This window comes from Pelophylax lessonae (genome assembly GCF_965119305.1).
Source record: "Pelophylax lessonae genome assembly, chromosome: 4".
NCBI lineage: Eukaryota > Metazoa > Chordata > Amphibia > Anura > Ranidae > Pelophylax > Pelophylax lessonae.
This window is the reverse complement of record NC_138771.1, coordinates 165,432,793-165,450,616: the sequence shown is the minus strand read 5'-3', so window position 1 is coordinate 165,450,616 and position 17,824 is coordinate 165,432,793. Positions and strand designations below refer to the sequence as shown.

The 17,824-nt window shown below is 42.4% G+C and overlaps 1 protein-coding gene across 1 annotated transcript in view; it reads right to left on the bottom strand.

Moving 5' to 3' along the window:
* The window catches only part of COPG2 (COPI coat complex subunit gamma 2), a 120,071-nt gene that overhangs the window by 35,174 nt on the left and 67,073 nt on the right, over positions 1–17,824 (bottom strand). Inside the window, exons 11-18 of the mRNA XM_082255985.1 lie at positions 12,678–12,745; positions 11,172–11,360; positions 10,901–10,996; positions 9,738–9,981; positions 9,242–9,317; positions 5,196–5,299; positions 4,920–5,045; positions 2,818–2,883 (exon numbers count right to left, since the gene is read on the bottom strand). Of these exons, the coding sequence (XP_082112111.1) occupies positions 2,818–2,883; positions 4,920–5,045; positions 5,196–5,299; positions 9,242–9,317; positions 9,738–9,981; positions 10,901–10,996; positions 11,172–11,360; positions 12,678–12,745 (969 nt within the window). The remainder of the gene's footprint in view (positions 1–2,817; positions 2,884–4,919; positions 5,046–5,195; positions 5,300–9,241; positions 9,318–9,737; positions 9,982–10,900; positions 10,997–11,171; positions 11,361–12,677; positions 12,746–17,824) is intronic.

Below are 17,824 nucleotides of genomic sequence, written 5' to 3'. Positions count from 1 at the left end.
GAGGGGTCACAGACGAGGCTTCACTGATGAGTACTGACGATTAGTGCCCTGATTATCTGTGTAAATGTCCCATCACACTTTCTGGTTACCGCTCTCTGATAATTGGCAAGTTTGTTAACAGGTGATTAGCTGTGATTTAACACAGCTGATCACATGGTAAAGGGTTGCTGTGATTGGCTCTTTACCTCGATCACAAAGCGTTCACCAATGCATGCGGGAGGTTTTTTCTGGGGGGAACGTACATGGACGCCCTCCCAGAACAGAGCTCTGCTGTGGCTGTCTTTTTGCTATGACGCGGTATTGAAGTGGTTAAATACAGCTGGTATTAGTACCTACATTTGTCTTTACAATAATTTTGCTGCAATCCCCATTCAAAGCAGCACTCAACCACCACCACCATCAGTCAACGAGGCTTTACTGTACTGCACAATACAAATGCTGTTAGTCTAACACAGAGAATGTGTTTACAGGAAGGTAGAGCACAGAGAAACTGCTGCTGCTCCTTAACTGACAATACAGTAGGTGAGCTAGGGAGGGGGCACCAATGTACTCCTTAAAAATTTAACTCTGTGCACAAATATTTTGATCCAATAAAATCCTCAATAGCCACAAAGGATATGAAATTCACTTTCTGCACAACAAACCCAGATATTGTAAAAGTAGCAGTGACATCATCTCTGTGAAGGACATAACCTGTACAGAGAGCAGAGCTGTAGGAGAGGCTCAGCAGGTTCTCCCATTACAAGCTGCCTGCCGAAAACCACAGAAGAAGGATGGGCAGAGACAAGACTGGTCACCCTGCACAGAGAGCGCAGCAGTGACCCTACTCTGTTAGAGAAAATGTACGGAGGCAAAGTTTCACACTAGATTACTTCACAGTTCTGGAATGATACACACAGCACCCCAAAACTCAAGTAAGAATACGCATGCATTTTATATATTTGCTAATTCCAGAGTTCAGCTTTAACTTTAACACAGAAAGTGGTATCACCTTCCTGGTTATGCTTTGTCAAAGATTTTTTGGCAGGTAAAAGAGTTTGCTCATAACCAACTGTGTATATATACAACTGCAAGAAAAAGTATGTGAACCCTTTGGAATGATATGGATTTCTGCACAAATTGGTCATAAAATGTGATCTGATCATCATCTAAGTCACAACAATAGCCAATCACAGTCTGCTTAAACTAATAACACACAAAGAATGAAATGTTGCCATGTTTTTATTGAACACACCATGTAAACATTCACAGTGCAGGTGGAAATAGTATGTGAACCCCTAGACTAATGACATCTCCAAGAGCTAATTGGAGTGAGATGTCAGCCAACTGGAGTCCAATCAATGAGATGAGATTGGAGGTGTTGGTTACAGCTGCCCTGCCCTATAAAAAACACACACCAGTTCTGGGTTTGCTTTTCACAAGAAGCATTGCCTGATGTGAATGATGCCTCGCACAAAAGAGCTCTCAGAAGACCTACGATTAAGAATTGTTGACTTGCATAAAGCTGGAAAGGGTTATAAAAGTATCTCCAAAAGCCTTGCTGTTCATCAGTCCACGGTAAGACACATTGTCTATAAATGGAGAAAGCTCAGCACTGCTGCTACTCTCCCTAGGAGTGGCCGTCCTGTAAAGATGACTGCAAGAGCACAGCGCAAACTGCTCAATGAGGTGAAGAAGAATCCTAGAGTGTCAGCTAAAGACTTACAAAAGTCACTGGCAAATGCTAACATCCCTGTTAGCGAATCTACAATACGCAAAACACTAAACAAGAATTGATTTCATGGGAGGATACCACAGAGGAAGCCACTGCTGTCCAAACAAAACATTGCTGCATGTTTACAGTTTGCACAAGATCACCTGAATGTTCCACAGCAGAACTGGCAAAATATTCTGTATGACAGATGAAACCAAAGTTGAATTGTTTGGAAGATACACACAATACTATGTGTGGCGAAAAAGAGACACAGCACACCAACATCAAAACCTCATCCCAACTGTGAAGTATGGTGGTGGGGGCATCCTGGTTTGGGGCTGCTTTGCTGTGTCAGGGCCTGGACGGATTGCTATCATTGAAGGAAAAATGAATTCCCAAGTTTATCAAGACATTTTGCAGGAGAACTTAAGGCCATCTGTCTACCAGCTGAAGCTCAACAGAAGATGGGTGTTGCAAGAGGACAATGACCCAAAGCATAGAAGTAAAACAACAGAATGGCTTAAACAGAAGAAAATGCGCCTTCTGAAGTGGCCCAGTCAGAGTCTTGACCTCAACCCGCTTGAGATGCTGTGGCATGACCTCAAGAAAGCGATTCACACCAGACATCCCAAGAATATAGCTGAACTGAAACAGTTCTGTAAAGAGGAATGGTCAAGAATTACTCCTGACCGTTGTGCACGTCGGACCTGCAACTACAGGAAACGGTTGGTTGAAGTTATTGCTGCCAAAGGAGGTTCAACCAGTTATTAAATCCAAGGGTTCACATACTTTTTCCACCTGCACTGTGAATGTTTACATGGTGTGTTCAATAAAAACATGGCAACATTTCATTCTTTGTGTGTTATTAGTTTAAGCAGACTGTGATTGTCTATTGTCGTGACTTAGATGATGATCAGATCACATTTTATGACCAATTGTGCAGAAATCCATATCATTCCAAAGGGTTCACATACTTTTTCTTGCAACTGTATTTGTTCAGAATTCAGCCTTACCAATTTACAATTACAATTTAGAAAAAAAAAATACCTAAAATGTCAAATACCTGCTAGGAATATAAATAAAAATAATTATGTTTTTTGAGGAATGAGAATTTTTATATTTACCTTGATATATGTCTTGTCGAGCAGGTGCTGCTTTAACGTGTTGCTTGGTGGTCAATGGAGTAAGATCTAGCATAGAACATAAATTGAGAAAAATTTATGTGAAATGACCCTACATTTAATAGAGATTAAATTAAATGTAAACAGTTCCTAATCATAAAGAGTTTTTTTTTTTTTTCTGTCGGACACAAAAACAGATGTGCAACATAAAAAAACTTGTACAAAACTGTATGTCGCTTCATTATGGTAATGAATACTACATGCTTGCTCTTTAAAAACTTTAAACACCAACAACTTTCAGCATCATCTGCTTAATCCAAATGCCAGTCTGTTCTGATCAGTGCGAAGCTTCAGCAATTTCTCATAGTACTAACGCTTCCCCACCACCCTCTCACATATTCCTATTGGCCAGTCACAGTAATGGACCAATTGGAAGATGTGGGCAGGGCTTAGTGGCAAGCTCGTACATTACCTTGAAGTTGTCAGAGCTTTACTCATTCAGAAAGGCTTAGCATTCGGGTAAAGCGGGGATACTGAAAGCTGCTGCAAGTATTTGCTTCTGTGTACCTGCACTACATACCTGTCAGCAGTTTCCAGTATTTCCAAACAAACTATCACTTGGTCTGTTCAGAGCGAAGTAATGGTGTTTGCAAACAGCCTCCCCTCCTGTATGCAGTTATACCAAGCCATGCCCCACGCCACATCCCTGCACAACCTGAACGCTTGCTAATGTAGTGGGGCTTCTGGGGTATAGGGAAGCACATGTGTTTGAGGCAGATTGCCAGTCATGAGGCCCAAATCATGTCACGTGGGGACAAAGACATCACCCCTGTCTAAGCTCCAACATTAGAGCTTGCACATACTCAAATGCTGCCAGAGGAGGGCAGCCCACGGGGGAAGATTGGGAAGCCAGAAAGCCCGGGGATGTTTATTTCTTGACTCCTGACATTTTTGCGGGACTGTGACATTGCAGCGGACAGATCGGACCCCTAACTGACATTTTTGACACTTGGGGGGGAACCAGTGACATTACTACAGTAATCAGTGCTAAAAATATGCACTGTTACTGTAATAATGCTATTGGCTGGGGAAGGAGTTAACCTTGTGGGTGATCAAGGGGTTAAATGTGAGCCTAGGGGAGTGATTCTAACTGTGGAGGGGGGGGGGGGGTGGGCATGACTTCTAAGATGACCATAGAGACATGTGATCCTATATAGCAGGATCACATGAGCTCTGTGATCATCCCAGGGAGGACGGTCGGCTGTGTTTACAACAGCCGACCGTCCTTCTCTCTCAGTGGGGAACGATCGTGGGTGTCAGGCGGCAATGTGAGTCGCATGACACACGCATCGGCTTCCCCGCTGTGCGGCGATTTGCCTGGGAGCGGCTGCCTGCCGCAGTACATCTGCGGCGGGCGGTCATAAACTGGTTAATGACATACAATTGAAATCAGTTTGAAAGACTTCTAAAAGCATTAAAGCGGCACCTTACAGGGGAATAGTGGAGCGGATACCTGCAAAACCAGGTTCCCGCTGCCACTTCCAGGTAAGATCGCTGCAATCATTCACCGATCTACGAAATTTCCACCCCCTCCTTCCTCCCTCCCTTTTGGGAGACACACAGGTCCCAGAAGACAGCAGGACCATTCGGAAAGAGTAGCGCAACTCATGCATTTGCAGTGGGAAACAGGCTGTGAAGCTGCAAGGCTTCACGTCCTGTTTCCCTTAGTAAAAATGCCAGCACTTCCACCTGGAACTGATGGACGGATTGGCTTGGGGTGCTGACATCCCGGGATCCCAGAACAGGTAAGTGTCCTTATATTAAAAGTCAGCAGTTACAGCATTTGTAGCTGCTGGCGTTTATAATTTTTTTTCCCCCAGGCTGGAACTCCTCTTTAAAAATTCACTGACAGGTGTGTTTTGATCTGCAGCTGACCTCCTTCTGACCTGCTTCAAACTGTTTGCATTCCAATTAAGTCAGCTTGAAGCGAAAGCTCTTACTGCGCAGAGTAAATAGTGCCCCATCAAAGTGCTCTTCATCTGTATATTATTGTTGTGCAACAACTTAGGGTAAAAAGTTGTTTCAAGGACCTAAGGCATTTTTACCTGCTTTCTGCTCCAAGAAAGGGAAAGTAGAGAGTGGGACGGATTTCATGTCAAATGGTTTTTCAGATGGCTCCAGTGTATACTGGTGTAATGCTTTTTCTAGTCCCAGCACAGAAACTGTAAGACCTGCAGAACAAAAATTTATAAACAAGTGCAGCCCACTACAGCAACAATAATGCAAAATAAGTAAAAAAGGTGAGAGTGACCAGTAAGTGTACTATGGAAAGATTATAAAATAAAATAAATACATAAAAACTACAAGTAATCATCACAGACCATTCAAAATGTAGGCTGAACTGAGGTTGATCTGTTTCTGCTTCAGTACGTTGAAGTAAAACGTTGCTCTGTCCCGGACCTCATCATCAGTGTCCATCATGCACCTGTAAAACATTCAAGTAGCAAATAACACCAAACTAGTAGGTTTGTAATAACAGATATGTTACTCTGCCACAATATTATATTGGAGCTGTCTTCTAAATTCTCCTGTGTAAGAACTCAAGAAGAAAAGTTTTAACTTCCTACTCATATTGTGTATACCTTTTTATAATATGAACAAATCAACAAACATTCTTATTCACCTTTCCTGGAGTGTTTCTGCTCTTCTAATGCTAGCCATACACAAGTCGAAAAATTGTTTAAATAAGTTTTCGAAAACAGAGAGAGCAAAAGATATTGCCATTATGTAATGACGGAATTTCGAATGACAAATCGATTAATGGTCATAAATGAATGAGTTTCTCATTTGTTTTTTGCTTCTGGTCACATGTGCGCAGTACCAACAGTTCAATTCTTAAGGGTCGAGAAACACGTTAATCTTTCACGTTACTGTCCGTTCGGCAGAAGTTTTCCAAAATTTTCCTTCCAATATTTTGTCTCAAAAAAAGTCACAACCGATTTTCAAATGTGCCCAATAACTGCATGAAAAGCGAACAGTCCAAATGACAGATTTTCTATTTATTGTTCATCTAGTGTATGGGCACCATAAGTTAAACTTCCTGCCATCTGAATACCATCATAAAAAAGTCTTCACAGTTACTGTGGGAACTCTCTGCTTGTAGCTACCTCAAGATATATCCTACCACTCTAGCTTGTGTTAGATGCATTAGTCATTACTGACATTAACATACTTTGCTACACTTACTGACCGTTCCAGGACAGCAGGACTAAAATGTAAATTCCTTCTTCTTTATGATGTATGCTCTTTTTTTTGGACACGGTTATAAGCCTGCAAAAACAAATCCCTGACAGCCGAAGATTTGAAGCACAATTATGGCCACCCATGAAGCCTACCCATATAACCCTGCCCCCTCTGCGAGACCTGTTTTTTTTTTTTTTTTTAGCAAGGAATTGGGAGAGAAAAGGGCACAAAGGGGAGGGACCTGTGTTCTGTGCTGTGACTGGTATGTACAATTTGGTGTAGCCAAACAAAAACCGAAGGGTGGGCAACAACATTGCAACCTGAAAGTGCCAACAGGCCCACAAGAAACACAAAGGTTTAACCCTTTTATGATCGCCTAGCACATATTTACTGCAGTAAAGGGTGGACTTTAACACCCCCCACACCGCACATATGCTTCACTGGGCAGCACTCTGCACACCCAGCACATGGACAAAGCTGTGAAAGACAGTCCCTGCTAATGATGGGTAGCCATCGGGACTGATTCCCAATCATGTAACCACTGTAACAGTCAATCACGCTGGTCACAGGATCAGCTGATCTTTCCCACCTGCCAGCCCTTAGAGCTTTTTGAAGGGATGCCTATGACTGGGTGGCTGTGACTGGGAGACTTTGTAGGGGGGATGTTCAGTGTTGAAGAGACAATTGGATGCCTCTCAGTTCAAAAATGTTGATGGCTTGGTTTTGAGTCTTCTGGGACCATGTTTCCTAGACAGTCAGGGAGTTGTAGACCTTGCCCCAGCCTGCAAGACTTGCATCTGTCATTACCACATTCCAAATCCTGTGAAGGAATTATTTTCCCAATTCCAGGGCAGGACTGGATATCTACTACGCCAGAAAGATCTTTGCTTGACTGGACAATAGCACTTGGTGATCCAGAGACTAGAGCGGCTTGTTACACGCCCTGAGAATGTTGGATGGAACAGGTCTGGAGTAAAACCGGGCAAACAGAATTGCCTCAGAGGAAGCCACCATGGGGCTTAGAACCCTCATGCATAATCAAACTTAGGAGTGTCATAACTTGAGGGTCCAAGAGCTGGACTTTAGGGAGAAAATCTTCTCCGGAAGATTCTGTCTTGGGCTGTGTCCAAGTATCCAGGTACTCTAGACAATATGAGAGCTCTTCAGCAGGCTTTGGAAAGTAGATAAGCTAGCCAAAGGTTTAAAGGAGCTTCCTCTTTACATTGGAAGACAAGGTTCTGGCTTCAGTTGTTCAGTAGGAGACATGAAGGCCCTGGGTCCATAGAAGAGCTAAAAGAAGGGCAAGCTTTGTCCTTTGTAGTGTAACCTCTGGTGATGCATTGTCCTATCCATCTAGCAATGGTGTACTTGGAAGCAGAGGTCACTTGTGAGGTCCTAAGGATTGGAAGATTAGGGAGTCCATTTTCCTGATGGAAGTTATTTTTCTGAGAGAGACTCTGACGGCTCTTACTAAGTCCATGCAGTGAGAAACAATTTCCTTTTGATGATTTGCGGCAGGGCACAGAGATGGCTGGACTAGGCCTTCATTGAGGTGGAAGATTGATACCATCTCAGGAAGAAAAGATGGTCTTGGATGTAAGACCACCTTGCCTTTGTGAAGAATATGGAACAGGTTCTTAGTAGAGATAGATGCTAACTAAGAGACACATCTGACAGATATAATAGCAACCAACAAGGCCTCTTTGCAGGGGAGATCATCTAAGGGGATTTCCTGATGGGTTCAAAGAGCAGTTTCTACAGGGTAGAGTGTGTCAGATTGAGGTTCCAAGGAAGCACTGGGTGCTCAGTAGGGCAGCTTGATCTGAAATACATTTTGAATCAAGGTTTTGTTGAGGCAGAGAGGGGCCAGAGGCTTTTGAAAAACATTGGACAAAGCTAAAAACCTGTTTTTTCAGAGTGTTTAAGGCCAAGTTCTGGTCAAGTCCTAACCGTAGGAAGGCCAGAATGCATGGCACAGAGTAGTCTCTAGGATAAAGTGCCTGTGCTCACACCAGCCAAAAGGGATTTCCAGGGATGATGGTAGATCTTTCTGGAAGTATCTTTTCTTGCTTTTAGAAAAATAGGAATGACAGACTAAGAGAACCCTCTGTCCTTTAGTATCTGGGCTTAACCATGCTGGTAAAGGCAGTGGTTGAGAAGCAGGATGGAATAGAGGGCCCTGAGACAAGAGGTCTGGCCTGTTGCTGAGAACTCTGCATATTGTCCTCCAATGATCAAAAAGTAATCTATGTGATCATTTGGTGACAGGTTCTCTTTAATGAGACATCCGGGGGTTTAACAGATTTGTGCCCAAACATTACCCTGAGAGATTTACCTTATGTATTGCATTCCTTCTAAAAAAATATCAGTGTGTCTAGGCACTCCTGTGCTTAAAGCCTCAGAGCTGTACTGCAAGGTAAGGACTGTTTTGGCAGAAAAAAGGATAACTACTCAATATTAGATGGGTCATCATAACGTTATGTCAGATTAATGTATTTTTGCAGTATAAGAGGCACTGCTGCCTGTGTCACACTGCTATGTCACTACTGTGCTGCCCACTATTCTCCTTGCTAATAAGCTGCAGTGTAATATCCCTTTTTCTGCTTCATGCAGTCTGTGCTTCCTTGTCTCCTACATCATTTCACATCAGTAATAAAATCATCAGTTCAGTCATCAGGAGGAAATGCTCTAACAAGAGTAAACAAAGCTGTTCTCCTGTACCAAGATGCCCCCCTTCATATAGAGACACAGTGCAGTGCAGAACAAGACCTCGTAAGTCAGCTATGGGGAAATGATCAGCTGGAGACTGCTAACATGCCGAATCAGTTAGAGGTCCAGTTCTGTGCATTTTTAACTCAAACAATATTATCGGGAAGTGTGTTATAACAACACATCTCCCTTTATAACGGGTATAAGAAGCAGGGTGTTAAATAGTCCTGACACAATTCCTGCCCTAGAGTGACAATGCTCCTCCTCCATAAATGAAGTACTGTGACTGAGCGTTGTCACCATTGGATAGGAAGTGTGTTACTGGCAGGATCACTAGGTGAGAAAAAAGAAAAGCATCCAGAAAATGAAAACAAATTCAGCACTGGTAAAACACCAATATATTACATTTTTGTCCTGGGGGTTTGTTACACTTTACATGAAAACTAAATTTTTTTTTTATGACCATACAAATTACCTTTGTAGGAGTACCAGAACACTGGGAAGGAGGCATTCGTTCTGTGCACCAAACTTGGCCAATGCACTAACAGCAGCTGGTAAAATACAAATATTTCCAATTTTACATGTCAGAAAAGTGCAAAACAAAACAAATGGTCAAAAATAAAATCTATAAAAATCACATTAGTACTGGCATCTAACCTTTACTGTACAACCCACCTCCCAAACGTGAGCAGTCATTAATTAGCTGAAAGTCCTCTTCCTGTTCTCATGTACTGTATTCATATAAAGTAATCACCTCCCAAGCTGCACATACTGAAGATGTGTTCTGTTATGTTACAGTATATGCACGCCTACAGTCTATGTACACCTACAAAGAAGGTGCATCTTTCTGCACATACAGCATACTACAGAATTTGTTGCTTTTATTTTAGCAAGAGGAGGGATGGTATAAATCATTATGTATACCAAACATCAGCTGACTGCTTCTGTTCAGCACTGTCATTCACTCTTACCTGCTCTGACAGCCTCATTCTCTAGCACCACTCTGTTGAAGATGAAACGGATATATTTGGATGGGTTAGGTGTCCGAGGACCTTCTTTGCCCAAGAAATGTAATATCTTGGTGGCAAGCACAGTGTGTTCACAGTCCTCAATGAATTCACATAAATGGGCTAGTCCAGCTTCTTTACTGTCTGGGTTTTCCTCTATAATGCTGATTATGCAGTCCACAATAGCTCGTTTATAATCAAAGCCTCCCTGTAGAAATTGGACAAATCAAACGTTATTATGGGAAATTAAGAAGCCTAAACCAAGCTAAAGAAAATGGTTCTCACATTTACTAAATGACCCATTCATGCAGGCATATGTAGCTGCAAAATTCAGCAATGCAGAACCTAAAAACATGAAAGTGTTTGTAAAGGCTAAAAGTTTATTACCTTCATGCATTCTATGCATAAAGGTAAAAAAAACCTTCCCTGTGCAGTAGCCCTCCTTTATACTTTTCTGAGAATGATCCCAATCCAGCGATGTTCTCGTGAGACTCGGCTCTCCAGGGCCCCTCTTGGCTGAGACAACAGCAGTAGCCATTGGCTCTCGCTGCCAATGAGGAGAGAGCGGGGGTGGGGCTCAGCAGCATTCTGTGCGGGAATATACACGCAAAGCAGCAGTTAGGGAGCGAGCCTGCTTGGGTACCCCCATAGTAAGCTGCTTGCTCTTCTCGGGTCCTCTGCCAGGAGCATTGGCAGGGGACCCGAGAAGAGACAAATCGGGTGCTCTGTGCAAAACAACTGCATAGAGCAGGTAAGTATAACATGTTTGTTATTTTTTTTTTTTAATCTGACTTTAATATCCCTTTAAAGGCAACATAATTTTACAGAATTATTCAAATAAATATTTACAATACTGGAGTAAAAAAAAAAAAAAAAAACAACATTTAATGCAACAATGGCATAACAAAAATGAAGAATAAAAAGAGATAGGAAATGCCAGTAAAAGGGATAGGAAGGATGTCTTTATATATGGAATATAGCAGCATTTATTGTTTACTATGAGATATCTCTTAGCCATAGCTCAGAAACGAATGTCTAAAAACAAAGCTGTTCAAAAACCATCAACTGTAACAATACTTTTACCTATAAAGGGTATAATATATGAGAGACCCTAGGTGACGACTTACATCATCTCTAAGCATGTTGGAGAGAAAAGTCATCATTACAGTGTGTTTGCGGGGATATTTCTGACATAAGGCACTGATTGCTTGTACAACCACAACCTGAAAAACACAATATGTATAAAATTTAAACAAATACATGATAGATCAGCATTGCTCTCTGTATAACCAGCTTAATACTGTACAAGTATCACTATCTTTTTTTAACCAAAATTATATTATCACTTGTGTGTCTCCTAGATTCATTTAAAATTTGCCCTCTGGCTCATTTTCTTACTTTGAACTCATCAGAGATCTCCGAGACAAAGGTAGAAATCTGTTTCATTAGTCTGTCAACGCTGCTCTCACTACCAGTTTTCAGCAACGTGGTGATGGCCAGGGTAGCGATACTGCGGTTGGAATCGGTAATGAGGTTTTCCAGATCCAGGTTACATGCAGTAACTGCAGATGGATGCTTCATCGCCACCTCAATAAAAAAGTAAACACAGCAAACAGCTCAAAATAAAATAAATATGACAGATTTTAGTGGTGCAGTATGCTTCAAATTATGGCAATACTATTTTGCGGAGAAGTACACATAATCCTGAAATGTATTTATTTGGTTTTATCTGGATAAAATAGGCATTCAGACAAACAACAAGGTACATCAATAAAAATCAAGGATTGGATTACACGGTGTAGATCAGTGCACACCTGTGCCTTACTTATGAATGTGGCACAAAGTCTTTTTGAAGCTTAGTTTTCTATGGCACATTTACAATTGCTCTAGTTAGAGCTCTGTATGTCTGGGGAAAGCATTTCTGATGGCAATTCCCTGCAACATAAAAGCAATCAAAACGGCTGTTAAGCCGCTTGATTGCTTTTACAGGTGGGGAGAGGGGATGTCCCCTGGTGGGGAGGGGAGCCTTCTGATGCTCATCCCGGCTCCCCTGTGCGATTGGCCACCATTTACAATAAAGCTAACCGTGGACCAGATGGTCCCCGACCATCTCTATGACCCTCGGAGGCCGCAGCATCAGCAGATGTAAACACTGCTATTTTTTAGCTGGAAAGCCTGAGATGTTTTTGTTTTTTTTAATCTCAGGCTTTCCAGCATAGAGAGATGTGGGGACTTATAGACCCCAGATATCTCCATAAAGAGGACCTGTCATGTCCTATTCCTACTACAAGGGATGTTCCTTGTAACGAGAAAACATATTTTAAAGGGAAAGTGTAAAAAAAAAAAAAAAAAAAAAGTTAAAGAACCCCTGTCCCCGTACGCAGAAGAGAACGCATACGTAGGTCGCACCCACATATGTAAACAATGTTCAAATCACACGTGAGGTATCACCGCGAATGTTAGAGTGAGCAAAATTATTCTAGCGCAGGACCTATCTAACTCTAAACAGGTAACCTGTAAACATTTTTAAAGCATAGCCTATGGAGATTTTTTAGTACCAAAGTTTGGCGCCATTCCACAAGTGTGCTCAATTTTAAAACGTAACATGTTAGGTATCTAATTACTCGGCCTAACATCATCTTTCAAATTATACAAAAAAAATGGGCTAACGTTAGTGTTTCTTTTTTTTCTAATTCATGAAAAGTTTGAAAAATTGCTGCACAAATACCGTGTGGCATAAAAAGTTGCAACGACCGCCATTTTATTCCCTAGGGTCTCTGCTAAAAATATATATAATGTTTGGGCGTTCTGAGTAATTTTCAGTGCCAGAATAGGCCTGAGATGGAAGTGGCTAACATATTGTTTATAGTGGGGAAAACATATGCATGAGAATAGCAAGCCTACCTTGTTAAGGGTTCGGACTGCAGCATATCTCAAAGCAGGCTTGGGAGAGCTACAGAAAAGTTGCAGAACTAAAAGTGAAAAAAATTAAATAAAGTAAATCACATAGAAAATATGCATGAAATCATGATGACTGATCAAGGTACACAATCAAAATAACTGTAAGCCTTAAAGTGGTTGTAAACTCTTACATATACCTGGTGAAATAGCTGTAAAAAACAGATAAAACAAATCCTCCTACATAAAGTTGCAAGTTGTTGTAGTTGTAAGTTGTTTATCTAAGCCTTGGTTTACAAACATGCAGTGCACCTGCACCGTATCACACCGCGTTAATGCGATCTGCTGCGGGTGTCAATTTTGAATTAGTGACACCTCAAAACAGCCTGCACCTTTTTCATGTGGTGCAGTGTGACTTGAGCCCATACAAAATGAATAGGCTCAAATCGCGCTGCAAAGAATCACATGCGATTTGAAAAGGGAATGCAGTGTGATTCCTGATTGAATCACATTCGGTTTCCGCCACCTATCATGTGTGAATCCAGGCTACAGCCCTTTCTCCTCTACATCCGTTCAAAGTGCAAAATTTAATCAGCTTGTCTAAGCCTCCAAAAAGCGGGGGTGGGGAGGTTACACTCTGCAGAGTTCAGTGAGGGGAGCTCAGAGCTGACTGAAGCGAAAGGACACATCCCCCTTTACGTAGCACACAAGAAAAGAACTGAGGCTAGCAATCACAGGCTGTGTGCTGGAGGTTGCTCCCCTGTCACCTTTTTACTTCTTGGTGTCAGGAACACCTGACAGAAGTGATTGACGCTGATAGCAGAGGAAGGAGGCAGCAGGCAGAAATGACACTTATGCCCCATACACACGTGCAGATTATCTGCAGACTTTTGTCTGCAGACTTACCAAAACCATATAATATGAGGTCAAACCTAAACACTTTCAATTTGTATGCAATCCGGCAGGCCCTTGCACTACATAGAAAAGGTAAGTCTGCAGACAAAAGTCTGCAGATAATCTGCACGTGTGTATGGGGCATTAGTGCTCTGGATTGAGACAAGTGCACACTACAGAGGGATATACTTTGTTCATATTTAATGTCTAATGTCTAATGTTTATAACAACTTTAAGTGAATGTATAACCACATTTTTTTAGCTCTTGCATGAGGATAAACTACTCAAATACATTTAATGTTTATTGCAGTTTGTGGGGAGATTCACTCTCTCCATTTGTCCTGGTAACCAATGGCACGGAGACAGAAGGTGATGGGGAATCCAAAAATGTTTCAGTTGTCAAAAGGACAATGGTTTTACCTCTGCCCTACTACATTAAAAAGCTAAAAAAAACGATTTGGCTACTATAGAGATGAACTACAGGTAGACAAATAGGTACCATTTCATTCAGTTGTGCATTCATAAGAATAAATAAATGACATTAAACAGATTTTCAATAAAACAATTATATGTACCATATAATACTCCTATAATCTAATGCACAACAGTACACAGACTGGGAAAGGCAGGCAAAGCCAAACAGGCTCTACTGATATATACAGCATTATCGGCAACATTGTGAACATGATCACAAGGAGGAGAAAACACAGACATAACATCAATGTGCTGAAACTTCTGGACTGTCCAATCACAGGCTAAGCTCTGGACCAGGATGGACTGGCTCAAGTCAAACTAAAGCCAATGCACTGGGCGAGGTCTTTAGCTGTCAGATACTGCTCATGCACTGTGCTCCAATCAAAAATACTGCTCAGGGAGCGTGAGCACTGTTGATTCAATGGGGCTTTAACTGTACTGAGATCAGGAGAAAGTTCCAGTACTGGACTGTGGTTTGTCAGGAGTGCCTGGATCAAAAGATTTGCTGAAAAAGTCAAAACTTCTGGAAAATAAACCATTCCTCTTGAATGTTTCCCTACTGTAGATCTAGAGTACAGCCTCTAATTAGCAATTCTGACAACTAAACTTCAGCGTCACTTAAAAAAGGACTAAAAAATGATCCAAAAAGAAAGGGAACATTTAGTTTAAATTAATTCCAGATGCATCAAAACAATATGTGTTAAATGCTTTATAGTTTGTTTTCTCTTTAAGGCAAGCAGTGTCTCAGTCCTTGCCACGAGCTGCAGATTGGAACCTTTGCGCCCTGTGTGGCAGGGGACATGCTTTTTTTTGGGGTGAAATAAGATAAAAGCGTTGCCTGTTCAGGGTATGCTGGCTAGTAAAGTCTTACCCTAGCCACTGTGAAGGGAACACTGCTACGCATACATTGTGATAAAATGAATAAACCGGATGCAAAGCTTGGGGAGTTGTAATATTTCGACAAGGAAATCCCTCAGCTTGTTAAATGCTCAATAAAGTGTTGTTCTCCTAATGGGAATTGCTTAAAAGGGGAAGTGACGTAGAGGAAATGATCTGCTTTGACGTGTGATTTGGTTGTGGTAAAAGCAGACATTTTTTGTGAATTCTGTGCAAAATAGATTTGTATATTTTGATCTCTGACTCTTGGCTTGGTCCAACTCCCAATCTAAAGATAATACCTGCTTGCTGACAGATCTGTCTTTGTATGCTTGGATTGTATTATCCTGGGTGCTGTTCCATCTCTTCTATGAGTACTAGTAAATTTAACATCAGCCATCATAACACTAGCTGGCACTGTCCCTTCCGTGTACTGACACTTGCTGGCGAGGTCTCTTGCTGATACAGAAATCGTGGCCACTGGCAATAATACCCAATGCCTCTGCTCCTGCCTGGCACTGGCAGTATTGCTGACTGGCTGGTTGAAGCTTTGGCCTAGAAGCAAATGGTGTTACCACACGGCTGCTCTGTACAAAGAGGAATTGGCTGGAGCTGCTCTGTCCCAGTTTGCTATTATTTCCCAGTGCATTCTAGGATATAGGAGTCTCCACTGCCTCTCCCTCAGCGCCCCGCAAACACTTTATAAATGCTTCACTAGCAAACCATAAATGATATAGAGCCAGTTACAGCACAATACTACTGAAATAATGGAGGTGACTGATAAGCATCAGTGCCTCATGAAAGCGACATGCTGCTTCATTTTGTAACAGAACACAATGCTACCAATCCTGTGTGCACTGCACTGTGAGGTGCCTATTGTATTATTTATGGCAGGCATTAAAGGGCAGTTATGAGGCTTTAAAAACACTGCATATATAGCGCCTAAAGGGATTGACAAAGGTGCAAACAAGCATGTATCATTTAGGACAAAATATTACCATTTTCTTATACATGAGGGGTTACTTATTAATCGGGGGAGGAGGTCTGCCTAGTGATAAAATAGTGCTAATGTTGTTATATTATTTTTTGAAAGAATCAAATTGATAGTTGTGTTTTCAATATTGAAGTGATTTTAAAGTTTTATTTATTTATTTTTTTTAAATAAAAAACAGGTTATACTTGCGTCCTCTGTCCAGTTGGTTTTGCACAGGACAGCCCAGAACCTCCTTGGGTTCCCCTTCACTGGTCCTGGCCCTCCCTCCTGTCGAGTGCTCCCACAGCAAGCAGCTTTCTCTAAAGGCACCCGAGCCGAGCTGCAGTTACACGTGTCCATTCAGACACGGAGCTGCGGTTAGGCCCTGTCCCCTCTCTCCCGATTGGCTAACTGACTTTGATTTGACAGCCGCGGGAGCCAATCAGGAGGGAGAGTCCTGGACAGCCAAGGGACTCGTGGACATCGTGGACAGAAATGTGCTCAGGTAAGTATAAGGGGGGCTAGGGAGGCTGGTATACACAGAAGGCTTTTTTTTTTTTTTTTTTTTATAGAATGCATTAAGATAAACCTTCTGCCTTTACAATTTGCTTACCGGGCCAATTCTGACACTTCTCCCATATATGTAAAAAAACTGAATTTTTGTAAAATCTTACCTGTAAAATTCCTTTCTCTGAGTCCTCCGACAGTCGCCGCCTCTCCATATTCGTCACAATGGGGTAATTGACCTTTGCTCCGTAAGAGTAGCTAGGCAACAGAATATGTCAATATTAAAGCTTTTAGCAAATCCCACCCCCAGGGGGTGGTCCCCTCAGTCAATACCCTCCTGCTTCCTGTATCCATACCTCAGTTTCAGTAGAATAGCAGTAGAGTACATAAACAAACCCCAAAAGAGGGGCGGGGGCGGCAAATGTCGGAGGACTCAGAGAAAGGAATTTTACAGGTAAGAAATTCAGTTTTCTCTTACGTCCTCCGACAGTCGCCGCCTCTCCATATTCGTCACAATGGGGACGTCCCAAAGCAGTGCATGCATGAGGGGTGGGAAACGCAGCCGCGCCTAAGGCAACGCCGGACCCATATCAGAGAAAGTAACCTTACCAAAGGAAGGAAACCAGCTGGGCAGCATGAAAAAAAAACTTTGCTCAACAGGAGCAACAACCCAGGAAGAACAAATAACCCAGGGATAAAAAACATCCCAAACAGCCAAGGGCCCAAAAACAAGGGATCCTAAGGTACTGCCGCACTAAGAACCTTGCAGCCAAAGGAAGCATCTGCCGATGCCTGAACATTCACTTTGTAGAACTTTGAGAAGGTGTGAACGGACGACCAAGTCGCCGCCTTACACACCTGGGCCACAGAAGCCCTATGATGACAGGCCCAAGACGTACTCAGAGATCTGGTAGAGTGCGCCTTCACAGGCATAGGGGGAACTTTTCCCTTCAAAGCATAGGCCTGCTCAATGGTCTGTCTGATCCATTTGGCGATGGTAGAAGCCGACGCCGCCATGCCCTTCCGAGGTCCCTCAGGAAGGACAAAGAGAGAATCCGTCTTGCGAAAGGATTTTGTCGATGACAGGTAAACCCTGATCGCCCGAACAACATCCAAGGAATGTAAGGCCACCTCCTTCGGATGCTCAGGCTTCGCACAAAGTGAAGGCAAGACAATGTCCTCATTGAGGTGAAATTCCGAGATCCTTTTTGGAAGAAAAGAAGGATTAGGTCGCAAGACCACCTTATCCAAGTGAAGCACCAGATACGGAGACCTGCAGGACAAAGCTGCCAGCTCTGACACTCTGCGAGCCGAAGTGATCGCCACCAAAAAGGCGACCTTCTTAGACAACAGAGGCAATGAGATCTCCCTGATCTTCTCAAAGGGAGCATGTTGTAACACGGACAGAACAAGGTTCAAGTCCCATGGA